Source organism: Giraffa tippelskirchi, chromosome 2 (assembly GCF_054371585.1).
Source record: "Giraffa tippelskirchi isolate mGirTip1 chromosome 2, T2T-mGirTip1v1.2.pri, whole genome shotgun sequence".
Taxonomy (NCBI): Eukaryota; Metazoa; Chordata; class Mammalia; order Artiodactyla; family Giraffidae; genus Giraffa; species Giraffa tippelskirchi.
The window spans coordinates 168,665,039-168,690,038 of NC_137276.1; the positions used below are offsets into that span (position 1 = coordinate 168,665,039).

General features: G+C 41.6%; 2 protein-coding genes and 1 long non-coding RNA gene across 7 annotated transcripts in view; 2 read left to right on the plus strand and 1 right to left on the minus strand.

Annotated features, from left to right (window-relative positions):
- Positions 1–8,026, plus strand: part of GOLGB1 (golgin B1) — a 73,641-nt gene extending 65,615 nt beyond the window's left edge. For all 3 annotated transcript variants that reach the window (XM_081571804.1, XM_081571805.1, XM_081571806.1), the window contains 5 exons: positions 1,742–1,897; positions 2,782–2,879; positions 3,325–3,459; positions 6,261–6,366; positions 6,625–8,026. In XM_081571804.1, the coding sequence (XP_081427930.1) occupies positions 1,742–1,897; positions 2,782–2,879; positions 3,325–3,459; positions 6,261–6,366; positions 6,625–6,759 (630 nt within the window). In that variant the 3' untranslated portion in view covers positions 6,760–8,026. The remainder of the gene's footprint in view (positions 1–1,741; positions 1,898–2,781; positions 2,880–3,324; positions 3,460–6,260; positions 6,367–6,624) is intronic.
- Positions 5,743–24,452, minus strand: LOC145538923 (uncharacterized). Of its 2 annotated transcripts, XR_014077328.1 has the most exons (3): positions 24,312–24,452; positions 7,693–7,749; positions 5,743–6,892 (listed from the first exon to the last, which is right to left on the minus strand). It is a non-coding gene; the product is annotated as an uncharacterized LOC145538923 (long non-coding RNA). The 2 variants fall into 2 exon arrangements; XR_014077329.1 differs by lacking the exon at positions 7,693–7,749.
- Positions 12,368–25,000, plus strand: part of HCLS1 (hematopoietic cell-specific Lyn substrate 1) — a 31,242-nt gene continuing 18,609 nt past the window's right edge. For both annotated transcript variants that reach the window (XM_081571838.1, XM_081571839.1), the window contains exons 1-5: positions 12,368–12,437; positions 15,056–15,139; positions 15,699–15,772; positions 22,056–22,185; positions 24,146–24,256. In XM_081571838.1, the coding sequence (XP_081427964.1) occupies positions 15,056–15,139; positions 15,699–15,772; positions 22,056–22,185; positions 24,146–24,256 (399 nt within the window). In that variant the 5' untranslated portion in view covers positions 12,368–12,437. The remainder of the gene's footprint in view (positions 12,438–15,055; positions 15,140–15,698; positions 15,773–22,055; positions 22,186–24,145; positions 24,257–25,000) is intronic.

A 25,000-nucleotide genomic window follows, 5' to 3' on the forward strand; every position in this document is an offset into this window, starting at 1 on the left:
TGAACCCCCAGCTGGCCACTCCAGACACTCTAGGAAGCATGCTGGAGTAGATGGACCTCTTTCTATGGGAAGAGCTGCTTTGCCATCTGGTCCCTAGAGCAAAGGCCAAGGCAAGAAAAAAGAAAATTATTCTCAGTGCCTTCTCATATCTGTCTTCTCCCCTCATCCATTCTCTGGCTTCTCTTCCTTCATCACCTGCTTCCCTTCCCTCACCTTCTTATGAATCATTATACTCCTGTTGTCTCTGACTAGTCAGATTATTCTCTGGCAGCACCTCACCTAGTTCCGCCGTCTTCAGAGGAACCCAGCTAGATAGTTTATGTTAGTGTCGGGAAGAATTAGAGTGATCATTTAGACTCTGGGACCCAAAAATTAGCTTTGAGGAGGGCTATCAATATAAATGTCCAAAAATTATACACAAAATGATGTGTTTGTGTGTGTAAGTTTCTCATCACAAAAACTCGGGCATTCACCAAGGGATCTGTGATCCAAAAATGGTAAAGATCAGTAGGTGATCAGTAGGCTGTACACAGATGAGGAAATTAAGGCCCAGAGAAATTAAGTAATTTGCCCAAAGTGTTAGCAGCAGGTCAGTCTGGGATAAATATGGTAATGTACATGGGAAACACAGTGCCTGGTTTGTGTAGAAGGCACTCATTAAATGTTGTTAAATTCAACTAACTAACATTGAAGTATCAGAGACTGATAACACTGTTAACTCTGGCAGAGAAATTTGCATTTTTTTAAATAGGTTAGTTGGTCACAATGAATTGGTAAAATTACAGACCTTTTGTTGGGGGTGTTTTCTGGGAGTTTTCACAAGGTGCTATGGTGGGGAGACTCCAGAGCAGATTCTACCCAGTTCCTCTTTCAGCCTAGTCAGTTGTTTCCAAAAAGTTCTGCCCTTCATAGCTCTTAACACCTCCTCTTTCTATAAACTAGATCCCATCTCAACCTTGTTATATTTGCTTTCCTGAAGATTAGACTGTGAATCACTCTGGGTATTTGTCTTTCTAGGATGGTACTTGAAACTGCAGTGAATAGCAACTGAAACATTTTTCATGTAAATATTTTAGTGAGGTAAAACACCAAATCACAAATACAGCCTGGTATATTTTCACGAAGTGAGGACACCTGTATAAGCAGCACCCAGATCAAGAATCAGAACATCTCCATCCCTAGGGTCGATCATTCACTTATTCATCATTCAGCAAACAAATAACTGTCATTTACCTTCTGTGAGCCTAGCCATATGCTTGATATTGAGGATACACAGTACAGTGACCCCTCATGGAGTTCGTAGTTTGGAGATATTAAAGCTTCCACTAACTGGGTCCCAGCTAACTAGAAGCACTGCTTCTTGGGCTCTAGCATGGGTAGTAGCAGATGGGCTGTCAGCATAGAATGTCTCCTCTACAAGCTGCCACCCTAATTCTTTCCATGGATGCTCAGACTTTGTTTATATCTCTACCTGATCGTGGGGCTTCCCAGGTGGCTCAGTGGTAAAGAATCTCCCTGCCAGTGCAGGATGCAGGAGATGCAGATTCGATCCCTGGATCAGGAAGATCCCCTGGAGGAGGAAATGGCAACCTGCTCCAGTATTCTTGCCTGAAAAATCCCATGGACAGGAAGCCTAGTGGACTACAGAGTTGTAAAGAGTCAGATAGGACTGAGCATGCACACTGCCTGCTCCTAGTGAAACAGTCCTGTGGGCTAGTGCTTATCATCTCTCCTATTTCAGTTCACTCAACTGCTGGAAGAGAAAAATACCCTTTCTATTCAGCTCTGTGACACCAGTCAGAGTCTCCGTGAGAACCAGCAGCACTACAGTGACCTTTTCAATCACTGTGCAGTCCTGGAGAAGCAGGTTCAAGAGCTGCAAACTGTGAGTGAGAAGGTGAGAGGCTGGGGAAAGTGTTGGGAAATTGAGCACGGATGATAAAGCATAAAGCACAGCATCGAAAAGATTGATGTCTTCAGGCTGAAGATGAAATAGGTGTGATGGAAACAGTGAGGAGAGGAGTGGAAGAATAAGGGCCAAGAAAAACTGAAGAGTGAATGGATTTAAAGGAAAAAGATCATCAGTGAGGTTCAGTTCAGTTCAGTTGCTCAGTCATGTCTGACTCTTTGCGGCCCCATGGACTGCAGCACACCAGGCTTCCCTGTTCATCACCAACTCCTGGAGCTTACTCAAACTCATGTCCATTGAGTCAAGTGGTGGGAGAGAAATAATAAAGTGAGTGGCAAACAGTGATGACTGAGGCTTTTGGAAGGCTTTTTGCTTCAAGTAATAGGAAAGCTGTAGGACGATTTGGACCTGAGAAACAAAATTGGCAGAGTTGTTGACAACAGTGGAGAGGAGAGGTTGTTGAAGTTGATGAAGACTGAGAATGAGCGTGGAGGGGAGTAGGACATGGCAGGAAGAGGAGAGGGGAGGGGAGGAGTGGCTGAATCAGGAAGGGACCAGAGTGGCTTCTGGAAAGTAGATGGGTCTCCACTAGAAGAAAGTGGGATTCAGTGACAAGCCTTGAAACTTTTGAGAGGAGAGATTCAAGAATGAGAATCTGGAGGAAAATCTAATGATGAGTTTTATGTAGGAGATTAATCTATTAGAGCAGAAGATTCTTACTTCTAAATCTGAACTTGAAGAGAGTGATAACAGAGGTATTCCTCTCCAAGATTTCTCTTTTTTCTCCAATGCCTAAGCAAGTTCTCATTTTGCCTAAGCACAGTTTCTTGAGTGGTTTCATCACTGAATTACTAAACTTATTCTTCTTCCAGGGGCCACTAAATATAGACGTTGCTCCAGGAGCTCCCCAGGAAAAGAATGGCGGTCACAGGAAAGGTGATGCTGAGGAACTGAGCGAGCCACAGCTAAGGTAGGGGAGCAGCTCTCAACCCTGGAGTGTGCGCTGTGTAGGCAGCGCTTGGGCAGTCATCTAGTTAGAATGAGAGTCCATTGTATGGGTTTAATGTGTCTTCTTGTCTTACTGGCCTCACAGGGTTAATGTGAGGATTATAAAGCAACAATTATAATAACAAATTGTGTGTGAATATTTTGTGAAACAGACCCTCCCTACACACACGCACCTTATTAAGATTATGATATTCAAATGAGAGATATTCAGAAGTCCCTAAAATTTCTTAAGGCATTTCCTGCAGCTTTATTTAATCTTTTGACAGGCATTCTTTTAAAATACTCATTGTGTTTGTACAGCCTTCTATAAATTTCCATTCTTTATAACCTTAGGAAGACTTCAAATCCCTGTATCAACAACTCTATCCTGCATCTAGTGATGCTCTTGTTTTCCTTTTGTCCTGAAGCTTTTCTGAGGCCCAGAAGCAGCTCTGCAACACTAAACAGGAGATGAACGAATTGAGAAAACTGTTGGAAGAAGAACGAGACCAAAGAGTGGCTGCTGAGGCTGCCCTCTCCATGGCCGAGGAGCAGATCAGGCGGTAAAGGACTGAGGGACACACCTTTGTTCACTTCTGACCCTTTCTGATTCTGTGTGTGTGTGTGCTTAGTCGCTCAGTCATGTCCGACTCTTTGTAACCCCATGGACTGTAGCCCACCAGGCTCCTCTGTCCATGGGATTCTCCAGGCAAGAATACTGGAGTGGATTGCCATGCCCTCCTCCAGGGGATCTTCCCAACCCAGGGATCAAACCCAGTTCTCCCACAATTGCAGGTGAATTATTTACCATCTGAGCCACCACGGAAGCCCAAGAATACTGGAGTGGGTAGCCTATCCCTTCTTCAGGGGATCTTCCCAACCCAGGGATCAAACTGGGGTCTCCTGCTTTGCAGGTGGATTCTTTACAGCTGAGCTACCCGAGAAGCCCTTTTTGATTGTACTTGTGTGCATTTCATGGCCAGACTTGGGAATAAATAGGATCTAGTTCTCATCCTGAGATGGGTACTGTGGCAAGAGTGGGCTCAAGACAAGCCATGGTAATCCAAGCTCAGCCCATCCACAATTCCCTCTTTGGCCCTGATGCAGAATGGAAATCGAAACAGCTAATCGAGCACTGCTTCCCCAGACCTGGCACTGCTGTTGTCCTGTTAGCACCTGACGCACACTCCACAATGCCTGTGGAACTCAGTGGACTTGCCGTTTAAAAGCAGCTTACCAATGCTTACAAACATCTCATCCTTACTCAGTCAGTGAAAGACTGACCTGGATGCTACCAGACCATGCTGTCTGCATCAAGACTGCCCCTAAAAAGCTTATCTTATGGAGGAACAGACACAGAAGAGGTCCTGTGCAGCCAGTTGGGCTCTCATGAGGAGAATAGGCAGGATGGAGCTAGGCTGGGCACATTGAGTTTCTCTTTCCAGGCTCACAAATCAGATTAAAGTATTCCTTCACTCCTTAGAAAAGTGTGGGCCCTGCAAAGAGAATGCAGGAGTTTTAGGCTAATCAACATCCCTTCATGTGGAGGAAACATCAGGAGTAGAGTTCCAGCCTCCTCACACAATTAAGAAGTGCATCCCTCTAGGCAAATGCTTGATCAAATGTGTGCTGTGTTACTTGCAGCCCCTTGATATAATTCTCGTGGTTTTTTTTTTTTTTTTTTTTTTTATTGAAGGATAATTGCTTTACAGAATTTTGCTGTTTTCTGTCAAACCTCAACATGAATCAGCCATAGGTATACATAGGTATACATTTTGAAACTCCCTCCCATCTCCTCCCCATCACACCCCTCTAGGTTGATAGAGAGCCCCTGTTTGAGTTTCCTGAGACATACAGCAAATTCCTGTTGGCTATCTACTTTACATATGGCAGTGTAAGTTTCCATGTTACTCTTTCCATACATCTCACTCTCTCCTCCCCTCTCCTCAGGTCCATAATTCTATTCTCTATGTCTGTTTCTCCACTGTTGCCCTGTAAATAAATTCTTCAGTACCATTTTTCTAGATTCTATATATATGTATTAAAATATGGTATTTATCTTTCTGACTCACTTCACTCTGTATAATAGGTTCTAGGTACATCTACCTCATTAGAACTGACTCAAATGCATTCCTTTTTATGGCTGAGTAATATTCCATTGTGTATATGTACCACAACTTCTTTATCCATTCATCTGTCGACGGACATCTAGGTTGCCTCCATGTTCTAGCTATTGTAAATAGTGCTGCAATGAACAATGGGATACATGTTTCTCTTTCAATTTTGGTTTCCTCAGGGTATATGCCTAGGAGTGGGATTGCTGGGTCATATGGTGATTTTATACCTAGTTTTTTAAGGGATCTCTATACAGTCTTCCATAGTGGCTGAATCAATTTACATTCCCCACCAACAGTGCAAGAGTGTTCCCTTTTCTCCACACCCCCTCCAGCATTTATTGGTTGTAGACTTTTTGATGAGGGCCATTCTGACCAGTGTGCGATGATATCTCATTGTAGTTTCGATTTGAATTTCTCTAATAATAATTGAGCATCTTTTCATGTGTTTATTTGCCATCTGTATGTTTTCTTTGGAGAAATGTCTGTTTAGGTCTTTTTCCCACTTTTTGATTGAGTTGTTTGTTTTTCTGGTATTGAGTTGTATGAGCTGCTTGTATATTTTGGAAATTAATCCTTTGTCAGATGTTTCATTTGCTGCTATTTTCTCCCATTCTGAGGGTCAATTCTTGTTTTTGTGAGAAACTGTTGAGTGGATAAAAATAGCTTCTTCATTAAATGGAGAAGTTCCAGTATTAAATAAATTAGCAAAAAATGAAACAGAAAGCAATAGAGGCTGCAGTTCAGTTTAATTGTAAAAACCCCACAAAAATCTTTCTTGAATTCTTTTGCCTATTAGATTTTAATAAACAGGGAAAAAAATTAAAAGAGTTTCTCTGAGCCAGGTGTGGTGTAGCAGGAAAAAAAGAGCATGAGGTTTAGAGACACAGCTGGGTTTTGAATTCTGGCTTTACACCTTACTGTATGTACCATTGTGGGCAAGTACTTTTTACACTCTTTAAGTCTTACTTTGAAGATAATAACACCAACCTTAAACCTGAGGATTAAATGTATGTAAAGCACCTGATCCAGCATCTGATACACAGTAGGCAGTCAATTCTTGATAATTATTACCATCTCTACTGCTGCTGAAAGAAACCTGTCTGCCCTTTTCACTCCTTGCATGGGGACGGGGCCATGGGAGCTGCAAGTCCCTTACACTGCATCCCATGGCAAGATGTCCAGGGTGATTTCACGTGATCAGCCTCTCATGCCATGAACCAATGCCTCTTTTTTTTTCTTCAATTCAGGTTGGAGCATGGTGAATGGGACTCTGCCCGGTCTCCTATCATTGGCTCCTGCGGCTCCCAGGAGCAGGCGCTGTTAATAGATCTTACAAGCAGCAGTTGTCGGAGGGTAAGAAGAAAGAAGGGTGAAGGAGGGCACTGTGCTATCAGATGGGCTGGCTGTGTTGAGGGCAAGGGGTCAAGGAGAAGGAACATGGGCCTGAGACTGGAAGGGTGTGGAAGGCTGAAGGAAACTATTGGGATGTACCAAGCTGCTGGCCCCAAGGATCTTTCCTCTCAGGATACCTCTTCTCTGCAGTGGTTGGAGAAGGAAACAGGGAGGATCTCTCTAGAGTGAAACTCTCTGATTTCCACATTTTCTTTTCAGACCCGGAGTGGTGCTGGATGGAAGCGGGTCCTGCGTTCGCTCTGTCACTCCCGGACACGGGTGCCCCTGCTGGCAGCCATCTACTTTCTGATGGTTCATGTCCTCCTCGTTCTATGTCTCACAGGCCATCTATAAGCCTAGTTCTCACCTTTTGGACCACTCTCCCCAGAACTTGGAATTCCCTCACCTCTAACATCAAAACCATCAATTCCAGTGGAACAGTCTTCCCACTTACAGGTCCTCTTCTCCAATTCTTCACAGAAAGTGCCTGTAAAAACAGAGGTGGATATGAGCACAGGTTAGAGCTGCAGGGGCCAGTGATTCTGCTTTCTTCTACTGCCCAGGGCCTGACACTTCTGCATTGGTTATTGAGCCCAATATTTGTTCAGGTTTTGCAGGGCCCTGATATTTTATGGCCCTGTGAAAGATGCTGAGGAATGTCTTTCAGCCAGGAGGATGGTTCCAATAAACCTAATAATCAGAAGTCCAGTATCATTCTGATTGATACTTTCTTTCCCTTGTGTACCTTGTATTTTCTCCCACTTCAGAGAGGACGTGGACCTGCCGTAAACATGGCAGGGGGAATGTACCAGGGAACATTATCTCATAGGATATCTAATTAGGTCTCTGGCAAAATAGAGTCAGAATGGAAGAACTCCCCAGGAGTGTTAGCTGTTGGATCACAGAGGAGGACAGCATCTCCTTCCCTGTCTGTTCAGACATAACTGGAGTGAGACTCATCGTCCTGGACTGTACGGTGAGGATCCCACTGCTTATCCCTTGATCATCTCATGTGTACTGAGGTATGAAGTGGCCTGTGCCTTTCCTTTCACTGAAAGGCAAGAGGAGCTGGCTATGGACGGTGGAATTCAATACTCATCATTCCTTTGTCATCTGGATAAGCCTCAAATATGTGCCCTAAGACAGTACACTGGGAACCCCTAAGACAGTACACTGGGAACCAGCCCTAGATGAGGCACTGAATCCTAGCCAGGGAGATCGGACTGGTGTGACAACCACCCCTAGCCTCCTGAAGTCCGAAGCTGCTTTGCAGTTGGTGACACTTACTCCAGCTTCTCCACGTGTCCTCATCTGCCCTCTGTGGTAACAGGGAGCTGAAGAAAACTATAGAGAAGACAAAATATTTACATCCAAGCCTGAGAATGACAGCCAGGTTTGAATTCCGTTTGTGCCTATTCCCCGGCCCCAACCCTTACCCATTGGTTATTTTCTCCTTTTGCACATGTCCCCTGCCTGCTCTCACTACCCAAAGAGGAGAGAGAACTGGTGGACACACTGATCTGCTCTAATCCTTCGTTCTGTGGTGACCAAATCATGGTCACAGCAACCCAGGAACTTTCCTGAACAACTGTAAAATAATAAAATTATTTTCAGAATGAAATATTGTGGTGGTGTGTGAATGTATGTATACACAGGAGGTTACCTATGTGTGTTTGCATGCTGAGGGGAGGAAGGAAGTAGGGATGGGGTAGCCAGGAGTTAATGTAGAGGTAGAGAGCTGTGCATATTCAGGCTTCCTTCTCGCTGGCCAGCTTCTGGCTGCATGCATCTTTCTAGGCTTAGCTAGATCACAGGTGGTGAAACGGAGTGAGGAGATGCCATTCTAATACTGAACCAAACAAAGCTGAGCCTTTGGGCATGAGATTCATGCAGGCTTTTGCCTGGGCCTGGAAGAACCATCTGGTGCATATTGAAAATACTTGATCCCTAGGGATCCCTCTGGGTAGGAGCAGAGTAGGGAAGGTAAGTCTCATAGGGGAAAAGCAGGATGGGCATTATTATTTGTTTATATCAAGTCCAGAAGCTCCAATACTTTGGCCACCTGATGCGAAGAGCTGACTCATTGAAAAAGACCCCGATGCTGAGAAAGATTGAGGGCACAGAAGATAAGACGGTTGGATGACATCGCTGACTCAATGGACATGAGTTTGAGCAAACTCTGGGAGAGAGTGAAGAACAAGGAAACCTGGCCCATTGCAGCCCACAGGGTCACAAAGAACAACTGAACAAAACATCAGGTCACTGCTTGAGAAAAGCTAACTCACTTTCTCAAGGTACAATAAGTAAATTTTCAACCATGTCTATCTCACTTTAAAGCCCATGCTTGCTGTGCTTTGCTGCTACTGCTGCTGTTAAGTCGCTTCAGTCGTGTCCGACTCTGTGCGACCCCATAGACAGCAGCCCACCAGGCTCCGCCATCCCTGGGGTTCTCCTGGCAAGAATACTGGAGTGGGTTGCCGTTTCCTTCTCCATTGCTGTGCTTTACTGCCTCTCATTAGGAGTGCACTTGGGACATTTGCTAAAGAGAAATGGACTTGCTTTTTTTTTTTTTAAATTGAAGTATAGTTTACAATGTTGTGTTAATTTCTACTGTACAGCAAAGTGATTCAGTTATACATACTTTTCATATTATTTTTCATTATGATTATCACTGGATATTATAGTTCTCTGTGCTGTACATTAGGAACTTATCATTTATTCATTCTTTATGTAATAGTATACAGTTACTAACCTCAAACTCCCAACCTATCCCTCTCCCATCCACCCCTACCCTTTGGCAACCAGTCTGTTCTCTGTGACTCTGAGTCTGTCTCTGTTTTGTAGGCAAGTTCATTTGTGTCATATTTGAGATTCCACGTATAAGTGATATCATATGGTATTTGTCTTTCTCTTTCTGACTTAGTATGATAATCTCTAGATCTGTCTATGTTGCTGCAAATGGCATTACTTCACTTCTATGGCTGGGTATTATTCCATTGTATATATGTACCATAGCTTCTTTATCCAACATGGGCTTTCTTGTCATCCCTGATTAAATTCTTTGATTTCTCTAAACAACTGTACCTGGATGGTGTGTCACAATATCTGGTCTGATCATTTCTATTTTTGACGCAAATTTAGGATTCAAAATGATCTAGAAGATTTTTTCCCCCTTCTACAAATTTACTCTTCCTTATAATAACTTTGGTGCTGCCATAATAAATAGCTTATCAGGTAGGAAAAGTAGTTAATCTCCGCATTAGGTATAGAATCCTTAGATTGCCCTCCTCTGTATTTCGGACAAACTTCATCCAGGCCCTGCTTGAATCTACTGGGGAGCTCACGACTGAGCAAGTCAGGTCAGAACTCCATGTCAATCAAGATTAGGAGAGGCTTGGTCAGATATGGTAACAAATACTCCCAAATTCTCAGTAGCTAAGACAGCAATAATTTTTTAGGGTTCTATTTTAGTCAGATTCCAAGTCCCTCACACAATGAGTGGGGCTCTACTTGTGTTATTTTTAGTTGGGGACCATCACTCAGGGACCTAGGCTGCCAGAGAAACCACTCCAGAGAGTTGCAGGTTGTCTTGTGTCAATTGGAGGAAAAAGCACCACCTAAAAGTTGAGAATTCTGTTTTATTTGGCAGACAAAACTGAGGACTTAAACCTAGGCTGCAGCCTTTCAGATAGTTCTCCGCAACTGCTACAAAGAGGTAAGGGAGGAGCCAGGATGTATAGGAGTAGTGTAAAGACCCTGCAGGCAGTTGAAACTTCAAAGGATTACTGTTAACTAAAGAAAACCAAATTACTGTTTATTAAAGAAAAGCTTCGACTTCACTTTCACTTTTCACTTTCATGCATTGGAAAAGGAAATGGCAACCCACTCCAGTGTTCTTGCCTGGAGAATCCCAGGGATGGGGGAGGCCTGGTGGGCTGCCCTCTATGGGGTCGCATAGAGTCGGACACGACTGAAGCGACTTAGCAGCAGCAACAGCATGACAAACCTAGACGGTACCGACAAAGGTCCATCTAGTCAAAGCTATGGTTTTTCCAGTAATCATGTGTGGATGTGAGGGTTGAACCATAAAGAAGGCTGAACACCAAAGAACTGATGCTTTTGAGCTTTGGTGTTGGAGAAGACTCTTGAGAGTCCCTTGGACTGCAAGGAGATCAAACCAGTCAGTCCTAAAGGAAATCAGTCCTGAATACTCATTAGAAAGACTGATGCTGAAGCTGAAGCTCCAATACTTAGGCCATCTGATGCAAAGAATTGACTCACTGGAAAAGACCCTGATTCTGGGAAAGATTGAAGGTGGGAGGAGAAAGGGATGACAGAGGACGAGATGGTTGGATGGCATCACGGATTCTATGGACATGAGTTTGGGCAAGCTCCGGGAGATGGTGAAGGATAGGGAAGCCTGGCATGCTGCAGTCCATGGGGTTACAAAGAGTAGGACATGACTAAGCGACTGAACAACAACAAAGAAAACCAGATATCTCAAGTTAATGAATTTTCTATGCATGAGAAGATTTAAGAGTCTGGGCTCATTGTTATGCATCTTAGCTATCTTTGGGCTAGTGTCCTGTTCTTTCCCTTGCTGAGTCCCCTCAGGTGTGCCTTTGAGGTGGGTGCAGTGGCTAAAGACTTGGCAGGGGGCAGCTCATTTGTCTCTATCCTGAGTTCCTTTAGGGCTCACCTGTGGCTTGATGTCAAGGAGCATAGCAAAGTTCCTGCTGGTCTTGAAGTCTCCACTAGAAAGTGATGTGTTTTACTTCTTAACATTTCGCTGGTCATAACAGTCAACCAGAGCAAGTCTGCCTTCAAGAGGGAAGGGAGGGGCAGCAAATCTTGTGGAACAGTAATATAGAATGCCACAAGGACCTTCCATCATCTCGTACCACCTAGTTCTTTCAGATTTTTTCCTACTTCTTATGGTTGTTTAGACACTAAGTTGTGTCCAACTCTTTGTGACTCCATGAACTGCATGAACTGTAGTATGCCAGGCTTCCCTGTCCTTCACTATCTCCCAGAGTTTGCTCAAATTCATGTCCATTGAGTCTGTGATGCTATCTAACCACCTCATCCTCTTCCACCTCCTCCTTTTGCCTCTTTCCCAGCATCAGGGTCTTTTTCAATGAATCGGCTGTTTGCATCAGGTGGCCAGAGTATTAGAGCTTCAGCTTCAGCATCAGTCCTTCCAATGAATATTCAGGGTTGATTTCCTTTAGGATTGACTGTTTTGATCTACTTGCAGTCCAAGAGTCTTCTCCAGGACCACAATTTGAAAGCGTCACTTCTTTGGTTTTCAGCCTTCTTTATGGTCCAAGTCTCACATTCATGCATGACTGCTGGAAAAACCATAGCTTTGACTTATTGCCTGGGACTAAATCTTTCTGAATTAGCTCTGACTCCTCACCTCCCCCTAAAGAATATCTGAAACTTCCTCCCTCCATGTTTATGTCTTACCTTTCCCCTATGAGTTAACTCCCACATCTGTTATATGTAACCCCCAGTTTTAAGTACTGTGGGTAATGTAGTGAGTTTCTTTTTAAATCTTACCTTTCAAAATCCACATAAAAATCATTTTTTCCCATTAATCCTTTCTTGATCCCTTCAGTCCATACCAAATTCTCTAAATTTCTTTGTTATAAACAGATGCAACTGCCCATCTATTTAGGGTACAAAAGCTATTCTGCAGCATTCTTCCATGTGTTTTCTAGTTAAATATTTTGTTCCCCTGACCGGACTATAAATTCTGAGCAGCATTTTTTTAAGGACCTCTGGAACCCTCAAAGTCTTGCGAAAGAGTAAGCACAGAGCATTTAATCCTTTTTTATTTAAATGCCTAAGCAGAAGGAACTGACTCAAACTTCAGGAAGCAGTTGTGAGGACAGAGTGGCAGGAAATGACAGAAAACCTGAATACGGAACTGAAATAGCAGCTCAGAGTTTCTTGCTCTGAAGTGGCAGCAGCTAGAAAAGAGTCAAGGGTCTTCGTGAGGAGCTGAGAGAGCAAGCGCACAGTTGAAGGTGGGTACTCTGGGCAGTGGGAAAACTGGGGAGCACAGGATGAGAGTTGAAATGAGAGGATACTACCTGGCTGTTACTCCTTGCTGAGAAGGAGTAGGTGAAGTCATTGCTAGTAGTCTTTTAACCTTTTATGGCCAGAAGACTGGCCTGGTGGTGAGTGGTTGTAGATAATGAGCATGTGAGGATGAAAACAGAAGGAAAACGCTGGAGCCCAGGGAATGGGATTCAGCTGCCATCCAGGTCTCCTGGTTTCTGCTGACAACCTGCAGTTCTCTCTAAGGCCCCTTGCTCCTAAGCACTGAGTTGGGAGAAGGACTACTGGAGGTGAAGACAGTCTCTGCCCTTGGAGAGCTTATGGGTCTAACAGAGAGACAAAACCCACAGGAGACGTTGCAACAGATCAGGAAGTAGTTGCTAATGTACACCAGTGCTGAGAACCAAGCGCCAAATGAAGTCATGGTGCTTCGACTAGAGCTGGTTTCTCTGTTTGTAGGATCACAGAATCCCAGAAGGTCAGAAATGCAGGGGACTTGATGGAGTAGTGAGGTTAACCTCTTTGTTTTCCATTGGGAAAAGCAGAGTTTCAGAGATGTTCAATACTTTACCAAAATATTGATAAATGCCTGGTACCTGGCAAATGTGTACATACTCTATCTTGACTCCCTAACCCATATTCCCACAGGAGCTTAGGAACAGAGCTGGGTGATGTGACTCCCAGTCCCTGTACTTTACTGAGGCAGCCTCATAAGCAGATCCTCGATCATGCCTGATATCCACGGCACCAGGCCTCAGCCGGTTACACTCTGGTCTCCCACCTCTAGATAACACCTTTGGCTTCCCTGTTCCTGGCCAGTAGCTCAAGGTTGTTAAATCAGCTCTGCGTCAGAAACCCTTCTGTTTCAAAAATACATGAGGATGAGAGGCTTATGGGAGAGTCAGGCTGGGGCCTGAGAGGAGCAGCAAGAAAGAGGACAGGACCATCGGTCCTTACTGCTTCCTTATTGCACATGACTATTTCAGAAACTTCTTTTTTCCAGTTTTCAGTGTGAATTCCTTTTATGGCAGAGCAGCCCCAGAGCCAGGACCATAGGTCTTATCCACCTGCCCCCAATCCAGTATTGTCACCCCCTCAGGGGAAGGCAGAACCGCTCCTGCAGTGACTCGTCCCGCAGTCCAGCTGACTCGGTTCATACTTCCCCAGTGCCCTCTTGCATCTCGTTAACCAGTCTACCCCTAGATTTCCCTTTGGCTGGTTTCCAAGGGGTTTTTCAAAGAGCTGGAGAAGGATGGAGTTTTCAAGTGAAAAGGAAAATTGGAGAGTCTGAGTGCCTGGCTGGAGAGACTGGAGGGTCCTAGGAGTGATTGTAAGAGGGGCTCCTTTAAGAGACGGTAAAGAGTGTGGGGAAGGAGTCTGAGCATGGAAGGGTGGGCAGGAGTTGCCAGCTAGCAAGTGGTACCAAGGTCAAGAAGTCACAGACCAGAGCAGATAAGCATTGTCTGTTGTTTCCCCTTCACACCAAGATCCAGGACCTCACAGATGCAGGGCACCTGTGCAGCTCCTCATGCAGGACTGGCAGGCCAGCAGAGACACTGGGGATGCCCTAGTGGAATGATAATTTGGCACACCCTCAAATTGGTGTTCTCCAAATATTTCTTAAATGCATCAATTTAGTTTAATAAAAGTCTAATGATTCTTAATGTTCAGAACAACGGATTTTATATGCTCTTTTTTGAATCAGTTATCTTATTTAAAAAATAATACATTGTTGTTGTCGTTTAGTTGCTAAGTCATGTCCAACTCTCCAACCCCACAGACAGTAGCCCACCAGGCTCCTCTGTCCATGAGATTTCCCAGACAAAAGTGCTAGAGTGGGTTGCCATTCCCTTCTCCAGAGGATCTTCCTGACCCAAGGATCAAACCCATGTTTCCTGCTTGGCAGACAGATTCTTTACCACTGAGCCATCTGGGAAGACCAAAATGTGATTAAACTGTTTTTAAAACTTGAACAATGAGTGAAGTATTCTCAGCAAATAATGCCTCCCCATGCATTGTTCAGTGCAGGAATTTCAGCTGAGAGCCCCTATTGACATGCAGCTGTGCAGTGGCCGGTGTTAGAGTAGAGTGTAGCAGATTGTAAAGAGGAGTGTAGACATTCACTTTATCAAGAGCTAGGCTAATATATACCATGACACCTATGAAAGAAGTCATATGTAGATACCTGAGTGAAATGACACTGTCATTCCAGACATGTTCTATATCCCTCATTGATAAACACTTTAAGCCACTGCCTGGGCTGGCCTCTTGACACAAGTGGAAGATTCCAGAAGTTTTGACACCCAAGTTATTTAGTGTTACCTACACCCATGACTTCTCTCCAGACTAAAGAACCCAGGCTACATTAGTTTGTCTTCAATATATCTGCATTGCACCCCTCCTCTAACTGAGCAAAAGTACTTTCCTAAAACTTTCATCTGCTTTGCTTCAGATTCTATTTTCTTCTAAGAAAGAAAAAAAAATGATAAGAAACATTGGGCTACTAATCACTGACTTCAGCATTCTTGTTTTCCCACCTCTTGATTTTTTTCATCTAATCATTCCCCTTTTCTTTCACCCTCAGATGTGGAAGTCTGTAGTAGGACATGATGTATCTGTTTCTGTGGAGACCCAGGGTGATGACTGGGACACAGACCCTGACTTTGTGGTGAGTGTGGAAATTACTTGGACAATAAATGGCAGAAGACAGGCATGTGGGCTACTCTGTACACTTTGAGGGGGCCTAGAAGACGTCTGGAACAGGGCTAGCCCTAGATGGGACTGCGTGGCAGGACAGTTGTCTGCAATGAGTGGGGCCTGCATGATAGCCTGTGTTGAGACTGAAAGGAGGCAGGTGCAGACGAGTGAGGTTGTGACTGACAGAATTTGGAAGACGATGCTGAGGAAGCAGATTAACTGGGTCTCTTTTGGCCTGTGAGCCAGGATTTGAGCTGGACATGTATACTTGGAGGGATTCAGGAGTTGTAGGAGACCTAAAGAAGAAAGTTTGAGAGATGCAGAATAGAAAGGGAGATATCAGAGCTCACCAGCTCAATGTTACCATGGGGGGTCTGGGTGGGATAAGCATGGAGAGGAGTCTGAGTAAAGTCCCTGACTGAAGGAAGCAGCTGATATAGGACACTTGGGGGGCATGTGTGTCAGCTGTGTGGCCTCTCAGTTTAGCACATCTCTTACCATCACTTATTGCTGAGTGCTGTCTTCTGTAGAATGACATCTCTGAGAAGGAACAACGGTGGGGAGCCAAGACCATCGAGGGCTCTGGACGCACAGAGCATATCAAGTAGGTGCCAAAAGGACTGGGAGGAGGGAAAGAGGTATGGGAAGAGCCCAGGGAAAACTTGGAGACTCGGGAGAAGGAGAGAGAGAAATTCCTGTCTCTGTGTCTTTGCTTTTTCTTCTCTCTGTCCCTATGTGTCCCTCCGTGTATCATTGTGTATTTGTTTCATGTCTCTCCTCTTATCCCCCCAACCCTACTATCTGTTTTTTATTTCCAGCTTCTCTGATATTTCCCCAAGTGGGTCTATAATTTTAACTGTTTTCTCCTCCTTCAGTAAGACACGAGGAATTCAGAGAGGGAAGTGCTGACTTCACTAATTTATTATCTGTCTACTCACATATATACAATGTGTGTCTGGATTGTGGGGTGACTTCAAATGGGCCAAGAAGGATTCAGTAAAATATCAAGGGAAAGAACTCAGAATAAATGTTATTAATGTAAATAAGAGGATAATATCAGGTCCCATACCTGGCCTAAATGACTTTTAAAATAAAAATTTATATTTGACTACTTGACAGAAGCAGGAAGTGATGAATGGTAACATGAAGAAATATGACACTTGGAAAGCCTGTTGATTAAAACTATGTTGGCAATCTTAAAGATTATAACCCAATATTTTACCGGAAAAAAAAGCAAAACAAACAATAAACTCTGATACCATAAGAGAGAAGGGAGTTACACACAAATCCAGGGGTTTCTGTGGGGTATAATGTGTATTAAGATTGTGAGATTCTCTCTTCTTTTCCATGGATTATTCAGGGTTTGCTAACTAGGGCTGTTTGCCTTGGATAGTGTCAGAATGTCCAGTAGACACAATAAATAGCATAATAAGAGCAAAATTAAAAAGTAAATAAATTGGCAAAATTAATCATTTTAAGCTCCACTTTAATGCCCCTTCCGCATAAACAACAGTGTTTTACCTTGTTTTCTTCTAGATTTTTAAAAGTGTCAGTGGATGGTGACACTGCATAAGCCGCTTGCTGTGAAAATTTGGCACCTGTTTATATGATTTGATAATATTTGGCACTATGCATGGTTTTAATTGGACATAAATGATTTATTTCAGGTAGCTGTATGGATATCATATTTAAGGAAACTAGGCAATTCTGGAAACAGTTGAAAAGCAAAAAAATGGAATTGGGCCATGCAGGAAGCTTCTCTGGTGCTCCTCTGTAGGCTCATCAAATCCTGCCCAAGTTAAGATGCCTTTCCTTTTCTGAGAAAAGGCCCTTGTATGCTGAGAGCTATTAAGATAAGCATACAAACTCTCCTTGTACCCTTCCCCTACCAGTGCCCCTCACACGCAGAGCAGGAGTAGAACATTTTAAAGAGGACCCCTAAACCCCTGACACAATCTTATGGAAAGAGCTTGAGTTTGGATATCAGGTAGATTTAGATTCAATTGATAGCTCTACCATTAATGGCAACATGAGTTAGGCATATAACTTCTCTGAAACTCAGCTTATTTATTTATCCAATGAGGATGCTACTAGCTACCCTGCAGATATATAGTTAGGATTCAATAAATTAGCATGTAGCAATGTCTAATGCAGTACTTAGCACCTCCTGGCAACTCAATAATGTTATCTCCTTTTCCTGTTAGTATAGATAAATTGAATCAGATTTTCTTCCTAAAAACCAAAAATAAACATGTAAACAGATGACAATCTTCCTTATTCCTAAGTGGCATTTATTTGGACTGCTGTGTTATACAATCCAGTACATATATTACTCTGACTGGTGACCCCTGGAGTTGTAAAATGTGGTGACCGTGGGGGTTTCCTTATTAGCCTAACTGGATCTATATCTGATAAAATAAATGATGGGGACATTTACACAAAACTCCTCTCCCATTTACCCAGGCTCTTGAGGTGTAAAAGCCCAGTCTCTGCTAGTTCCTAGCCAGGTGATTTTGGACAGGCTACTTTCCTCTCTGATTCTCAAACTTACCACTGGGATCAAAAAGATCTCTAGAGGACCTTCCAGTGGTAAGTCTATAATACTCTGGGATTCTTTCTGGCTAGTGTGAACTAGAACAACCTTTAAGGTCAGATGGGAATCACTAAGGTCCTTGGAAAGGAGGAGAAGTTGAAGAGAACAGTAGCTGCAGAGCTCAGATGACTCAAAGCAGGAAAAGGAAGTGATTGTGGTTCTTATTAATCTCACTACCATCCCCCATGATCTTTCTTTTTTCGGTCTGTGAAAATAGATTTAGTTTGAGAAGTGGTTTGGTAATTCAGTAAATAGTTCACCTATTGTGTAGACAAGTCCTGGGCCAGGCAGCTCCAAGCGGTCTGGTGCTTCCAGGACCTGCCTGGTTTTCCAGGGTTCTTGCCTTCTCCCCATCTTCTTCTCACCACTTTTCCTCACAAATGTTCATGCACCTCTTTACGAGGCTGGATGTGAACACTGATCTGCTTCTTGTCACTATAGCTTAATTTTGCCTGTCCTAGAATTCCATGTAAATGGAGTAATACATAGTGTATTTTTTGTTTGTCTTCTTTCACTCAGCATATTTTTGAGATCTATTCATGGTCTTGTGTGTATCAGTCTTTTGTTCCTTTTGAAGTTCAGGTAAAAATAAACAAAGCTGTCAAGTAAAGCTGTCATGAACATTTGGGTCCAAATCTTTTTCTTTACATATATTTTTACTTCCCTTGGGAAATACCTAAAAGTAGTAGAATTCCTGAGTCATATAAAAAGTCTGTTTTAATTTTTTAAGAAACTGCTTTCTGAAAGAAATGTTTTTTCACTCCTACCAATAATGTATGGGTTTTAATTGCTCAACGTCTTTATCTACACGTAGTATTGTTAGTATTTTTAATCATTCTTGTAAGTGTGTAGTGATTTTAACTTGTATTTTTCTGCTGGTTAATTTTATTGAAGATCTTTTCACGGGCCATTCGTGTATTTTTATATATCTTCATTTCGAAGTGTCTATTCAAATCTTTTTCTCACTTTTAAAGTGGGTTATTTGTATTCTTTTGAGTTTTAAGAGTTCTTTAAATATTCTAGATAAAAGCCTTTTGTGACATGTATGTTTTATAAATATTTTCTGCCAGACTGTGACTTGCCTTTCACTCTATTAATGGCTTCTTTTAAAGATCAAAATATGTTAATTCTGATGAAGTCTAATTTTATCAAAATTTTTTATGGTCAGTGCTTTTGTGTCTAGGAAATTTTTGCCTACCTCAAATTGTAAAGATTTTTTTCCTATGTCTTTTTCTAAAAGACTTATAGTTTTAGCTTTTACATTTAAGTCTACAATTTACTTCAAATTTGTTTTGTGTACAGTATGAGGCAAAGATTGAGGTTAATTTTATTTCCATTTGGATATTTCATTATTTCCACATCATTAAAAGATTATTCTTTCTTCATTGACTTACCTAGCATCTTTGACCATATATGTGAAGGTCCATTTCTATACTATTTTATTGATTTTTGTCTGCTCTGGCCCATACCATACCACACTGAATGTTGTAACATTATTGTACTGTACCTTTTATTGTAGCAGTGAAATCAGGTAGTCCTTCAATTTTGCACTCCTTTAAAAAATAACTTTTTATTATGCCAGAACTTTACATTTCCACACACATTTTAGAATTAGCTAGTTGATCCCTACAAAAATACCTGTTGGTGTTTTGACTGGGATTGCATTGAATCTATAGATCATAGATTTGGAGAGAACTTACATCTTAATGATCTCAAGTTTTCCAAGCCATGAATATGGAATATGTTTCTATTGACTTAGGTGTTCTTTAATCTTTTCAGAAATGTTTTTCAGTGTTCATGCACGTATTTAATTAAAGTTATACTAAAACATTTAGTGTTATTTCATGTGATGGTAAGTAGAATTTATTTTTAACTTTAAATTCTCAAATGCCTGTGGCTAGTATGTAGAAATAAAATTGCTTTTGATTGTAATCTTGTTTTCTGGCACCTTGCTAAATGTACTGAATAGTTCTAGTAGCAAACTGATGTATATTCTTTAGAATTTTCTTTATCTATGATCATTGTTTGTGACTAAAATCTTATAGTCTGAGTCACTCATTTTTGTGCTTTTACTTTTATAATAACAACAACAAAAAAGTCTATTCTTTCTCTTAGCTCATCTTTGAGGTCCTGGTTACTATAAACTGTATTGTTTTATCAATTCCAAGGCAAGGTATTTTAAGACTTTAAATAGGCTTCTGAGAGTTAATGTGTCAAGTTTCTTAGGTATGCCAATTAGGACATTGAAATATAACTTTTAATTTCCTCTCTGTATCTTCCATCTGATCACTATTTTCATACATTAATTATCTTTGTATTGTCAGAGTCTAATGGTACCTCACACTAAAAAAATTTAATAAATATTTAATTAATATTTATTTAATAATGGAATAATATAACACATTTATAGTAGCTTCAGCTATAGTCTAAAGAATTTGGTAAAAAGTTTCTCTTTGCTGGCCCCAACATTTTCATTCCAATTTTATTATCTGTTGTTATGATTCTCTGATTAGTCTCACTGCCAACTATTGGGGGGATATTCCTGAATCTCATTTTCTAATCCCTTTAAAAACTTGTTTCAACTATAATGCAGTTATGATTCATGCAACAATGACTGGATTTATTAAAACTTTGCATATTTTCCCCCATTTGAAAGTAATGTCTAGTCCTATTTTCTTCATTCTTCATCTGAATATTTTGGTTGGGAAATATTGGTCATTTACCTGTTCTCGGCACCAGTAACTTTTTTGGACACAGATAATTCTAAAGTGTTGATTCTGTCAAACTAGCAACACAGGATCTCTGCCTTCACTGCTGACAGAGGGTTTAGAGCAGGCACAAGAACAGAGGGTTCTTCCAACTCTTAGCTTAATTTCATCTGGTTCAAAGCCAGTTTTCTAAAATTAACTTTGACTAAAGCTGAGATGGCTTTTTAAAAAGACTTCAGGTGGCCTTACACTACAAGGCCACAAGATGGATCTGTTCTTCCATGAAAGAGGAGAATTTTGTCTATGAGATGGCTACTCGAACTGTAACCAATATATCTGGTTTATCTGAGCTAGTAAAGTTCCAGGAAAATTGCTTCCTCAGTTCTCCAAACCTCCATTTCTCACTGCAGGAAGTCAAATTTTTTATATAGGGTTCTCTTTCCCAAGTGTTTCTAAGAATCCCCAGTGGTCATTATATGTGTCCAAGTCTCAGTCCTGATTGTCACTTGTTGGTGCTGGAGTTGGTGCTGGTGCTGAGCTATCACTTCATATCCTCAGTCCAAACACCCACAGATGTTCTCTGTGCTGTGCTTAGTCGCTTCAGTCATGTCCAACTCTTTGTGACCCTATGGATGTGACCCACCAGGTTCCTCTGTCCATGGGATTCTCTAGACAAGAATACTGGAGTGGGTTGCCATTTCCTTCTCCTGGGGATCTTCCCAACCCAGGGATCGAACTTGGCGTTTCTTATGTCTCCTTCACTGATAGACGAGTTCTTTACCACTAGCACCACCACGGTAAAGATGAAAGTGAAGTAAAGGGGAGAATGCCTCCTTTCAGTGTTATGTTCTCTTAAGGACAGAGGTGTCCCAAATGAAGGTTATTAATTTTTAGTTCTCTCGGGAATAAGCAGATTTAGGGGCAGTGTGAAGGGCATTCATTTTTGACAAGAAGAGACATAAAATACTTAATGTGTAAATAAATTTCTCAATGATGTATTTTTCCTACTCAATATCTTTAATGACTTCCTCATGTGCCATGAAAAAGTAATGTGCAATTTACTTAACTATTCCCCAATTTTTTCCACATAAATTGTTTCTTGGTTCTTATGATTAAATATAATGTTTCAGTGAATATCATTAGACACTACGCTTTGCCACAGTTAAAATTATTTTCTTGGGATAGACTTCTAGGACTAGAATGTGTGGGTAAAGTGTATACGAATCTTTTTGTGCTTCTTGAGGTAGAACACCTAATTGTTAGACAGCAAATCCATTCAGAGAGGAAAATAACTCTTCAATTACTGGCCTCTAACATTTAGGAACATGAGTCTAAATATCAGAAGGTTATTTAGTGAACAAAATGACAGACTAGAGGATACTATTGGTTTATGAAGAGTTCATATCAGGCTATATACACAGGCCACACTAATCCCTTGCTCCCAGACCCAGCACAGGTTATTTGGGACTTTTTGAGACTATCGCTAAAAATGAACAGAACACACTGCAAAATTACTATTTTTCTGGCAAGGAAGGTTCATTGACTTCTCTGTGCTAGACAAGTCTCTGTGATGTGTTTGCTTCCAGCATCCACCTGCTGAGGAACAAAGTATCAGAGGAGCATGATATTCTCAAGAAGAAAGAGATGGAGTCAGGGCCCAAAGCATCTCATGGCTATGGAGGTCGGTTTGGAGTGGAAAAAGACCGAATGGACAAGGTGAATTGAAAGGGGGTATTTGCTTTAAAAAAAAAAAAAAGAAAAGGTAAATCGATTCATTTGTTGATTTTATGGTTAAAACTTACTCAAAAGTAAAACATCCATTTGGTTTTAAAATAGAACGTCCAGGGACTTCCCTGGTGATCCAGTGGTTAAGATGCCGAGTTCCCAATACAGGGGGCCGGAGTTCTATCCCTAGTCAGGGAACTAGATCCCACATGCCACAGCTAAAGATCCTGCATACCGTGACTAATACCTGGCACAGCCAAATAAAATAAATATTAAAATAGAATGTCCACATATTATTTGTATCATTTCCCCCCTGATTTCAATATATAATATATAGATGGCAAAAAGTGGGAGCTGAGAATTTAGAAGAACTGGCCTAGTGTAGGTTCAGCTCCACTGTAATTCCTAGACTGAAGAGAGATGCAACACACACAGGGAAGGGGAAAACAGGTTTTAAAATCATTTACTGCTTTTAAATGTATGTGCATTATATCTTTGCTGCAACTTCTTTTACTGTTTACTGTATATTTAGTCAGTTTTTTGTACACATTTTATACACCACTTATGATTTGCACATAGGTGTGAAAAATATTGATGGGGATTTATCTATTAGATGCCCCTGAAAATAATATTACCTTTCCTTTATCCATTAGATACTATGAAAGTATGATACAAGAAAGCTTGTATGGTGAATCATATTTTTCCATTGATTTTCCTAACCTCAAAAATAGAGATATATTCCTATGATAAAAAAATGTTTAATCTCCACAGAGAAAAAACAATTCAATGAAAACCTTTAGTCCACCCTCAAGTAGTGTCTTGTTTGGTCATTGTGTAAAATGCCGTCTAGACATTATATTTTCCTACAGAATTCCTAGGAAAAAGAAAAGTAGATAAGCAGTCATTCATTCTTGAATTCAGCAAGCAAAGTTGACCTATGCAGACCCAAAAATACTGCAAAGTGAGCTCCCAGGAGCTCATATAGGGCAGTGCTTCCCATTGCTCTCTGTGTTTATGCCAGCATGGAATTGGAAATGCAGGAGGAAGAGGAAGCTCTCTAATTTCTTCTTAGTTGAGACTCTGCAAGGTATCACTGTTTGGTTTGAATGCTGTTGTGGTTTGCCATTTCCTTCTCCAGGGGATCTTCCCGATCCAGGGATTTAACCTGGGTCTCCTGCATTGCAGGCAGATTCTCTACCATCTGAGCCACCAGGGAAGCCCATTTGGTTTGAAGTATTATTCAATTCCAAGTTTATTAAAGCATCCGTATCAAAACACTGAAACGGACATACCTTTCAAAACCAAGTAGAAAATGGTAGGAGGAAAAAGTGGAAGAGGGTGTTTAAAAAATTAAATTTTATGTCATGACTACTCATGGTATTGTCTACCAGCCCCACTTGGTATAAAGAGTCAGTTACTTAATATCAGGGCTCATGTGGCACTTCAGAACTTTGATGGTCTTACAGGAACAAAGATCCAAAACAAAAGCACCTGGTTGTGTTAGAGAAATAGTCAGTCCTGGCTATGGCATCTTGTCAGTCCTCTTAGGTCTCTCCCCAGTAACTACCTTCATTCCTCTTTTGATACACAAAGCCCTTGTTTCACCCTCTTTTGTTTCTGGTTTAAACACCGCTCTGTCTATGTAGTCTCTATCCTTCTGGTTCCCAACCCATCTTATGGGAGTTTCCTAAAGGATGGGTTCCTAGTGGTATTAAAGAAGAATCAGGATGTGCAAGGCTCCAGAAAAAGTTACCTTGCTCTCCTGTTACGTGTTCCTTGGCACTACTGTCAGGTTATCAGTATAGTATATATATAGTATATATCAATGTAGGTTATCAGTATGACCCAGAATGGAATTTCTTGTGTTCTACATCCTGTCCTATCTCTGCATCATATTTTTCCTTTGGTCATTTTTTATCTACCTACTCATTCCCATCTTGATTTTTCTCAGAGTGCCGTGGGCCATGAGTATGTTGCTGAGGTGGAGAAGCACTCTTCTCAGACTGATGCTGCCAGAGGCTTTGGGGGTAAATATGGAGTTGAGAAGGACAGGGCAGACAAGGTAAGTGACAATGCTCTCTCCCTGAGCCATCCAACTCAGATCATGTGGGACTTACCAACGATACCTTGAATGTAGGCCTGTGCTTCTCCTGTGGAAAGATGGGGCAGTGGTCTCGAGGAGGGTCCATCATGAGAATGGCTCCCACACAACTACTCAGCAAGTTCTTTGGTGCCACTGTTGGAGGCCACGTCCTGAGCTGAAAGGTGTTCATTTAAAAGAGACGAAGACTCTCAAACTCTGAATAAGGAATCCCTAAGCCATTGGTTTTATCAATCCTGTGTGCATGAAGAGAAAAGAGGAAATTCCAAAGTTCCTCTTTTGGCCTAATAGCAAAGTCTTATAAATATTTATGCCTTTCAGGAAAACAGAAATATCAGCTGAAATATTATTATAATGGTAGCAAATAATCAAGTAAAACAACTAATTAAGGTTACAGTACTTTTAGAATGTAAAAGTTATTTTTCACAGCATCTAGTACCAACTCGCTACAGTCCAGGTGTTTTTAAGGACTTCTTTGTACAAAGAGTGCTTTGTTCAAAGAATAGTTTTGAAGAGAGAGAAAAAGAAAGGACAGTATGAGTACAGATGACAGACTGGTCAGGAGAGTAAGATTGATAACTCATTCATGTTCTCATTTTTACACCTTAGTAGATCAGTTTCTTTGAGCTCATTTTTTATGGTGCAAAATAGTATCTTTGCCCCGCAGCAGCACACAGAGAGGCTATCTTCACTGCTACCTGAAAT